Source organism: Bos mutus, chromosome 18, assembly GCF_027580195.1.
Source record: "Bos mutus isolate GX-2022 chromosome 18, NWIPB_WYAK_1.1, whole genome shotgun sequence".
NCBI classification, from domain to species: Eukaryota; Metazoa; Chordata; class Mammalia; order Artiodactyla; family Bovidae; genus Bos; species Bos mutus.
This window is the reverse complement of record NC_091634.1, coordinates 15897737-15907486: the sequence shown is the minus strand read 5'-3', so window position 1 is coordinate 15907486 and position 9750 is coordinate 15897737. Positions and strand designations below refer to the sequence as shown.

General features: G+C 38.4%; 2 protein-coding genes across 6 annotated transcripts in view; one reads left to right on the top strand and one right to left on the bottom strand.

Annotated features, from left to right (window-relative positions):
* Nucleotides 1–9750, top strand: part of ZNF146 (zinc finger protein 146) — a 67764-nt gene that overhangs the window by 24173 nt on the left and 33841 nt on the right. Inside the window, exon 2 of the mRNA XM_070387935.1 lies at nucleotides 1100–1166. The gene's annotated coding sequence lies outside the window, so the exon portion shown is untranslated. The remainder of the gene's footprint in view (nucleotides 1–1099; nucleotides 1167–9750) is intronic.
* Nucleotides 1–9750, bottom strand: part of ZNF565 (zinc finger protein 565) — a 34935-nt gene that overhangs the window by 10924 nt on the left and 14261 nt on the right. For all 5 annotated transcript variants that reach the window (XR_011467672.1, XM_070387908.1, XM_070387909.1 and 2 more), the window contains 2 exons: nucleotides 5702–5828; nucleotides 4740–4835 (listed from right to left, as the gene is read on the bottom strand). Coding sequence is in view for 4 of the 5 variants with exons in the window: in XM_070387908.1 (XP_070244009.1) it covers nucleotides 4740–4835; nucleotides 5702–5828 (223 nt within the window). In the remaining variant the exon portion in view is untranslated. The remainder of the gene's footprint in view (nucleotides 1–4739; nucleotides 4836–5701; nucleotides 5829–9750) is intronic.

Below are 9750 nucleotides of genomic sequence, written 5' to 3'. Positions count from 1 at the left end.
ATGCTAGTGCCAATCAAATGAAAATCTCTGCTTAAACTTTTTCATAGCCTCCCCACTGCACTTAGAATAAATTTCAAATTCAATGCCATGGTTCACAGGTTTTTGGAAAAGCAGGTCCCTGCTTGTCCTTGTAGTCATTCTGTTGCTCTATCTCCACCAAAGACAATGCATCTTCAAATTGAGTACTCTCCCCTTTCCTCCCTAAGTAACAAACCACAGCCCTCCTTTGAGCATCTAGAATAAATCTAGGTCTTTTCCATCTTAGATCTCTATCAGGAATCCTGTCCTGGACCCTTTACATGGCTGATTTTCTCTTCAGGTCTCAGATTAAAACACACTTTCAAAAGCTCTCAGCACTTTCACTGCCCAGGGTATGGGTTTCCCTGGTCAATCCTGCAAGCTGTGTGGTGTAGCCATTAAAAAAAAAAAAGAAGAAGAAGAAGATGGAAGGGGACTATGATCCAAGAAATGCAGGTGGCCTCTACAAGCTGGAAAAGGGCAAGAAAACCGATCTTTACCTACAGCCTACACAAAGGAATAAGCCCTTTGGACACCCTGAATTTACCCCAGTGAGATATATTTTGGATTTCTAATCTCTAGGACTGTAAGAAAATACATGTGTTGTTTTAAACCACCAAGTTTGTGGTAATGTGTTATACAAGGGTAGGAACCTAATACACACAGAAAGAAAACACTGAGTAACTCAATGTATCATGACTATTCAGTCTTAACTCTGGAGTCCAGTCTTCCAGGGAAATGTAAGATAGAGCCAAGTACAAAGAGAACCAGAAATCTGGTTCTTGGTTTCTGAGCTTTGAAGTACAGATGTCTTGCTAATTTAAGGCTAATTTAAGTGCATGGAAAATATAGTTTTGATTATATATACTTTTGTCCTCAAACATGGACTTTCAACTGCATCTCTGAATCAGGGGTTGGATTTTCTTTATAAGGCCAGATGATAATTATTTTAGGCTTTGTGGTTCAAGAGACAAAAATGAGGATGTTATGTAGGCACTTACATAATAAAAGAGAAAACAAATTGCTACACATTTTTTATTGATGAAATTCAAAGCATAATAATTTTTTTTTTTTAATACAGGTCAAAGAATGAGAAGCATAGAATTCTTTTCTGCAGGAGGTAACATTTCACTTAACTGGAATTCAAGGTTAGTGCTCTCCAGCATCAGAACTGATGGTAAATATTTATCTGTTAGTGCTGATCTGTAATCAGATTTTATGTACTTCACTTTCGAAAATGTTTCATATAGATAGTTCTACCAAATACTGATATAAATCCATAAGCATATGATTTTAATTATGTATATGCCGCTCTTACAAGGCATTTACAGAATTCAACAGGCTCATAGGCTATATAAAGACAGGTAGCAGGACAGATTTGGCCCATAGTTCATAGTGTGCAGATGACTGATTTATATCATTACTGTTAAGAATAATGCAAACTATACATTTATAAATTATAAAAATGACAGTATGAAGCAAGAATTTCAGATCACTAAAACAAGATTAGAGTGGGGTGAATCCAAGCAGAGGTGGCAAACTTTTTCTGTAAAGGCCTACATAGTAAATTTTTTTTCAGGTTTTATGGACTACATAAAGTGTATGTCACATATATATAATTTTTAACTCTTATGAAATGTATAAGCCATTGTTAGCTTGGGGATGGTACAAAAAACTGGCCACAAGCTGGACATGACCCGTAGATTGTAGTATGCCAACCCCTGGTCTAGGTCATAGTAGAGTAAAAGATGGTAAAGGTCTTAAGGTCTTACTTTGCTCAGAAAAAGAATTTCAAAGATACTATTTCATACCATCCAATCAAAGAAACCAGGTCTCCTTTGAGGAGTGGCTGATTTCAGGAGTGAGGCAAGAAAGACACAGGATAAACCCAGAGTATGTTGTAAGCACCAGAAAATAAGGAAGTAGTCAAAAACAGGAAGAGGGAATGCCAAAAGAACATAGGAGTCAACCTGAAGATGTTCCCAAATGGCCAAAGCTTTCCCAATGAGCAATTTGAACAACAAAATAAACAATGGTATTTCTGAACTACAACTCATAGGATACATAAATAAATAAATAGCCTATACTGATAGAAGTAAATCTCTGAATAAGCAGGTGAATGGGAAAGGGGGTAGGGAAAGCCCTTTCACACAGAAGAATTCCAATTAATAAATGCAGGGGAAATAAGGGACCCAAAATCAACACACAGCAACACTACTGTATTAACTGTTATAGATAAGATGGACACTAAAATTATAGTGGGCAAAGTGAGGAGAAATAGCATATCTCTGTAGCTGCGAAGTATCTCCCTCCAAGATAATTACCAATTACAGTTGGAAAAGTAGTAACCTTACAGGAAAGAAATATGGAAGAAACCTTAACCAAGTTGATCAAGTTAACACTACCAGTGATATTAACATCATATTGGAGGTTGCAGTCCCTGATATGATGCACAGAGAAGGACACAATATCACTTCTGTGGTATTCCTGCCAAAGACGCATAACTTCAGTCTAATTGTAGAAAATACCAGACAAACGCAAGTGAGAGACATTCTCCAAAAGAGAACTCATCAAAAGGATCAAGCTCATGAAAGACAGGAATTGTCACAGAGTGGAGGATGCTAAGGAGACACACAGTTAAATGCAATGTGGGATCCCAGACTGGATCCTGGTGTAGAAGAAGGACATCAGGGGAAAAACTGATGAAATTCTAATAAGATCTGTAGATCAGTTAATAGTACTATACCGATGTTAATTTCCTGGCTTTGATAACTATACTATGATTATATAAAATTTTAACCCTGGGAAGCTGAGTGGAGGGTATTTGGGAATTCCTTGTAATAATTTTGCAAATTTTCTACAAGTCTAAACTAAAATGATTTCAAAATATTTCGGAAAAAAACTTTACCAGAAAGAAGGACTTCCCTGATGGTCCAGTGGCTAGGACTCTGAGCTCCCAGTGCAGGGGGCCTGGTTCAGTCCCTGGGTTAGCTCTCACATGCTGCAGTTAAGAGCTCCTGTACTGCCAATTAAAGATCCTGTGCAGCCAAATAATTAAGTAAACAAATATTTAAAAACAAAATTTTTACTAAATGGAAAAAAATCCTATTTCAGTCTTTAGGTGGGAAGAGAAATGCAGGTTTAAGCACATTTCTTGAAAGTCAAGTTAAAGATTATTGTACCTCTAAATTGCTTGAAAGGCAATAAAATGTGAAGGAAACAAATAAAAAGAATGAGGAACAGAAAATATAAAATAAGACAGCAGGAATAAGAATAGATATATGAATGATCACAAATGAGAATGGATTAAATTCTATTAAAATTGATTTAAAAAGGAAACTACTTCTGATTATAGGGACACACTTAAAATGGCAATTTTTAAAAAGGATAAGCAAAGATACACCATAATTTTTTAAACTAACAAAAACAGGGCACTTTATATTAATATCAGAAAAACTAGAATTCAAGAATAAAAGCATTAAGTGGCAACATGAAGGATGGACTGTACTGCAAATACAATTTGCAACAAGGATCTATATTTCACCTTTATATTAATAAAAATGTTGTATGTAGTAGCAAAATATATAATACAATTAACAGCTCTCCGAATTTGACAGTACAAGTACAGAGAACGTTAAAAGGACATCCAGACTCTAAACCATATAATAAAAAGGCTTAAAGAGGTGAATGTACCATCCAAAGAACACTAGTTTTAAATACACATGGAATATTTCCCCAAACTGGAACAACTTAACTTATTGACAACACTGGAAGAAAAAAGGCAGTGGAATGAGTTCTCTGGGCTGAGAAAAAACTCTTGCCAACACAGACTTCCATACTCAGTGAAAATATCCTACAAGAAAGAAGGTAGAATAAAGACATTTTCACGTGGTCAGAAACTGAGAGAATTTGTCAACAGCAGACCTACACAAAAGGAAATCTTAAGGGTGTTCTTCAGATAGAGGAAAAAATGCTCCCAGAGGGAAATAAATGACAACAATACAAAGAAGTCAGGAGGTTGTAACTGATAACCAAGTATTCAAAGGCTCCAACTCTATCGAGCAAGTGCCAGTTACAAATACTTGCTAACATTTATTTAGTTATTGTTATGGCCTGGCATTGTTCTGGGCATTTTCACATACTAACTCACAAAGAAGCCACAATAACTACATGAGGAAGGCACTATTTTTAATCATATTTGCAGAGGAGAAAACTGAAGCACAGAGAATTGAAGTAACTGACCTAAACTCATAGATCTAGTAAGTGACTGAGCCAGGATGTGAACTCGCAAAATCTGATTCTAGAGTATTCCCTCAGTCATTCTACATCCTAACCTCTCAAAAGGTAAGAGAATAAATGGATTGCTAAATTAGGTAAAGCAAGAAGCTGCTTTAAGAAAATAAGTATTTTTTAAGGAATGAAGACATTTGCAGAAAAAATGATGCTAAGAACAGATGAAAAGAAAGAAAGGGGCACATTCCTTTTTGAAATGAGATGAAACATGAGAGAAGAAAGAACAAGAAGGAGTTAATGGGGATAAGGGTGAGGTTCCCTTGGAAGTGGATGCTCTGTTCTTTATGGCCTCATGTCTCAGGCTTTTCTTCCTTGGCAGGGTTTTGAGGGAGTTTCCTAACAATAACTCAAGTTACTGTGATGAGTTAACACTCCTGCAGGGCTGTCATTGCCAGTGACTTCCCACCACTGGATCAGCTCTCACTCACCTGGGCACCATGGTCCTGTCATATCATTCACAACCATCCAGGGTTCCTTCCCTTGCTCCAGTAAGGAGACAACATCGGGCTTAGAAATGGAAAGTCCTGTTTATAGGAAAAGAAATGGGGCATGATCATGCTGTTCCCAAACTCCAATCCAGTCCCCGGTCGCTGAGGAAGAGAGGCCGTTACACAAAGGGAGGTGTGAAGGCTGTCCGCAGGTTAGGAAGGTGGAAGTACCAAGGCACTATCCATTTGCACTGCAATGAAGCAGTAAACAATTCTCTTGGAGACAGAGCAGGAACTTAGCCAGCCACTTGTCAGTCTTCCTAGAAATTCACCATGAAGAAACCAGAAACTGCATTCTCCATTTGCTTTCTCCTTCTCCCCAATCCTCACTCTTCCTGGCCCTGCTCTATGCCCAGCTGTGCCCTAGTTTACCTGTATTGCATGCGTGTGCTTGTGTGAGTGCTCAGTCGCTCAGTCATGTCTGACTCTTTGCAGTCGCATGGACTGTGGCCCTTCAGGCCCCTCTGTGTCCATGGACTTTTCCATGAAAGAATACTGGAGTGGGTTGTTGCCATTTCTTCCTCCAGGGGATGTTCCCAACCCAGGGATCAAACCCATGTCTCCTGCATTCTTTACCACTGATCCACCTGGGACGTAAGGACTGTGTTACCCTGATCTTATTATTTCTCACTGGGTTTGGGGGGTGGAAAGCATCAGTGGGCAGGAAGAGACAGTCCAGGATATTTCTTTTTCCTCTCCCCTCCTCCTTTGACCCAAGAGTTCTGGATACAGCTACACCTGCTGCTAGCCAGCCCTTCTCCACGGCTTATGCTCTCACCATTTTCCAGTGGCAGTCTTTCCTCCCTTGACCCCCTCCAGCCAGAGTGGATAACAGCCTCCCACTGCTGTAGTCCCTGGCAGCCATCTTTCCTGGCTGCTCCTGTATTATACAATGTCCTTACCTAGTGAGACCAAGTTGCCAAAGTTTTCCAAAGTCACCTCCCTGTACAGGTCCCTCTGGGCAGGTTCCAGGTACTTCCATTCTTCCTGAGAGAACTCTATAGCCACATCCCTAAATGTCACCAATCCCTGAAACAATAAACCCAGGCACTACCAATAAATGAAATGACTTTTATATTTTAAATTACAAAATTTTTCAAAATCCACAGAAGTATAGAGTATAGTATAATGGTCCCCATGCATCCATTACTCTGCTTCAGTCATTTAAGAAGCTTTACACATTTCCATTTTTTACCCTTGGTGTTTTCTGAGGTGAATCCCACATACAAAATTATAGTATTTCACTCACAAATACTTTAGTATCTAACAGATTAGACTTAAAATTTTTTTTTAAGATTTATTTATATATATTTTGGCTGTGCTGGGTCTTCGTTGCTGAGCATGGGCTTTCTCTAGTTACGGTGGGTGGGGGATACTCTTCGTCGTGGTGCGTGGGCTTCTCATTGTGGTGGCTTCTCTTGTAGCAGAGCATGGGCTCTAGGGCATGCGGGCTTCAGTAGTTGCAGCACGCAGGCTCTAGAGCACTGGTTTAGTAATTGTGGCACACGGGCTTAGTCGCTTCATGGCATATGGGATCGTCCCAGACCAGGGATTGAACTGGTGTCCCTCACATTGCAAGGCAGAGTCTTAACCACTGGCCCACCAGGGAATAACCAGAATATCACTATCACATGGAATAAAATTAACAACAGTTTCCTAATAACTAGATCAAGTCAAGTTTCAAATTGCCTTAATTTTCTCAGAAGATATATTTTTTTTCCAGAAATGATTTTTGACAGTTGGTTTGTTGAAATCAGGATTCAAACAAAATCCACCCCTTGAAACTAGTTTATAGACTTCCTGTATCTCTCAAGTCTCTAACAGCCCCTTTAAAAAGTTTTATTGCTATTTATTCATTAAACAAACATTTGAATCAGTAGCATTTCCCAGATTCTGTATTTGGCTCATCACATCTTCATGGTAGTGTTTAATATGCTGCTCTACTTCCATATTTTTTAAAGGGTCATAAATATGTTAGAGGTTGTACTGTGTTCTTCTTGTAGCATCTCATTAGGAGACACATAATGACTGGTTGTCTCATTTTTAATGAGGTTAAAATTCATGCAGTTGGGAGAAATAGAAAAATTAAAGCCTTCCCAATGTGAGATACTCCTAGGTACAAAGCCTTTCTGAAGAAAGGCATCTTCTTGTTGTTCAGTCTCTCAGTCATGTCTGACTCTTTGTGACCCCATGGACTGCAGCACACCAGGCTTCCCTGTCCTTGACCATCTCCTGGAGTTTGCTCAAACTCATGTCCACTGAGTCGGTGAGACACTCCTAGGTATAAAGCCTCTTTGAAGAAAGGCATCTTCTGCCAGCTCCCTAAGGACTACCACATAACAAACCAATTAAGTTAATTCAATGGGGAAAGATTAGTCTGTTAACAAATAGTGCTGGAATAAGTGAGTATCTAAATGCAAATTAACTCAAAATAGATTGTAGATATAAATGTAAAAGCTAAAATCATAAAACTTTTAGAAGAAAACATAGGAGTACATCTTCTTAGCCTTGGTCGAGCAATGGTTTCTTAGGCATGGCACCAACCACCAAAAATAAACAAAAAGAACAAAAGAACAAGATAAAATAAATTTCATCAAAATTAAAAACTTTTGTTCTGCAAATAATTTCATAAAGAAAGTGAAAATCCAACCCACAAAACTGAGAGAAAATACTGGCAATTTGTATATCAGATAAGAGACTTGAATCCAGAATATATAAAGAACTCTTACAACTCAATGATAAAAAAGACAACTTAATTTTAAACTAACCAAAGAATCTGAAGAGATTTCTCCCAAGAAGATATACAAATGGCCAATAAGCATATGAAAAGATGCTCAACATCACTGATTATTGGGCGAATGCAAATCAGAACCACAGTACAATGGTACTTCACATCCATTAGGATGGCTATTATGAAAAACAGAAGAAAACAAAACAAAAAAACTTCCAAAAACACATTTCAGTGAAGATGTGGAGAAACTAGAATCCTCTTAGATTGCTGGTAGGAATGTAAAATGGGGTAGCCACTTTGGAAAACAGTTGTGACAGTTCCTCAAAATGTTAGAGAGTTATCAAGCTACCCAGAAGTTCCACTCCTAGGTACAGAGAAAAGCGTCCACCTAAAAACACTGGTATATACTGATGTTTACAGCAGCATTATTCATGATAGCCAAAAAGTAGAAGCAATTCAAATGTCCAAAGACTGATGAGTTGATGAACAAAATGTGGTCTACAATATCCATGGAATATTGCTTGCTATAAAAATTAACAAAGTACAAATACATGCTATATGATAGAAGTTTGAAAACATACTGAGAAGAAAAATCACACATAAAAGATCAAATATTGGATGACTCCTTTATACAAAAAGTCCAGAATAGGCAATTTCATAGAGACAGAAAGTAAATTAGTGGTTGTCAGGGGAAGAGGAAGGGAGTTTGGGAGTGATGGCTAAAGCAAACAGGATTATTATTTTTTGGTAGTGATATAAATATTCTAAAATGGCTGTGCTGACAGCTGCACAACTCTGCAAATATACTAAAAACCACGGAACAATACACTTATATGGATGACTTTCACTGTATGTGAATTATATATATGTATAATAAATAAAGCTGTTAGTGCTACTGAAGGCTTTTGTTAATGCTGGTTAAATCTACTAAAATATACCACATTAGAAATTAAAAGAGAGAAAATGTTTAAATTACTATCAATTTATTTAAATAACTAATAATAAGCCTGTTACATGTTAATATAAATAATGCATTTGATGAAAAATAACCGTCAAAATAAAAAAGAATTTAGTAGCACTGTTTTATATTTTTGCAAATCTCTAATGACTGGCTGAATGAAAGAGATTTTCATACCTTCTGTATTCAACCAGTTGGTCAACTTAATTTAATTTTATTTTTTGGCCACGCCACATGGCTTGCAGGATCTTAGCTTCCCACCCAGGGACTGAACCTGGGCCACGGTCGTGAAAGCCTGGAATCCTAACCACTGGGCCACCAGGGAATTCCCCCGTCTGTTAGGATGACACATTTCATATAGCTTCTGGGAAATTCCACTGTACACTCATTAGAGTTGTGAGTGAAAAAGGAAATAATGTGTTAGTATTATTATTGAAGTAATTTTGGCCCCTAGACCTCCTGAAAGGGTCTCAAAGGCTTCCTGGACCACTTTAAGAATGGCTGACCTAGCGCTACACAATTTAACATGAAAGACTTGAAAATACACTGTGCTGAGTAAAACAATCTGGTAAAAAATAGAGTATGATAAGTGTACATCAAATTAAAAAATGCCAAACTCTAAAAGTAAAAAGTAAAAACTCAAAAGCAAATTGTTTAGTAGGCATCCATGTGGGTTTCCCAGGTGGCGCTAGTGGTAAAGAACCCGTCTGCCAATGCAGGAGACATAAGAGACGCAGATTTGACCCCTGAGTTGGGAAGATCCGCTGGAGGAGGGCATGGCAACCCACTCCGGTACTCTTGCTTGAAGAATACCATGGACAGAGAAGTCTGGCAGGCTACAGCCCATAGGGTCACAAAGAGTCAGACACAACTGAAGTGACTCAGCACACACGCATGCATGAATCCATGTATGGCAAAATTATTATAAGAATCAAAGTAAAAAAAAATAAGAATCAAAGTACCAACAAACACAAAATTAAACAGTCATTAACACTGGCAAGGCAGGCCTTCCCTGGTGGTCCAGTGGTTAAGAATCCACCTCGCAATGCAGGGGACACTGGTTCAGTCCCTGATCCAGGAAGATCCCACATGCTGCAGGGCAACTAAGCCCCTGGGCCACAACTACTGAAGCCTGAGCCCTAGAACCTGTGCTTTGCAATAAGAGAAGACACCGCAGTGAGAAGCCTGTGCACAACTCCAGAGTAGCTCCAACTTGCCGCAACTAGAGAAAAGCCCTCACATAGAAACGAAGATCTGGCGCA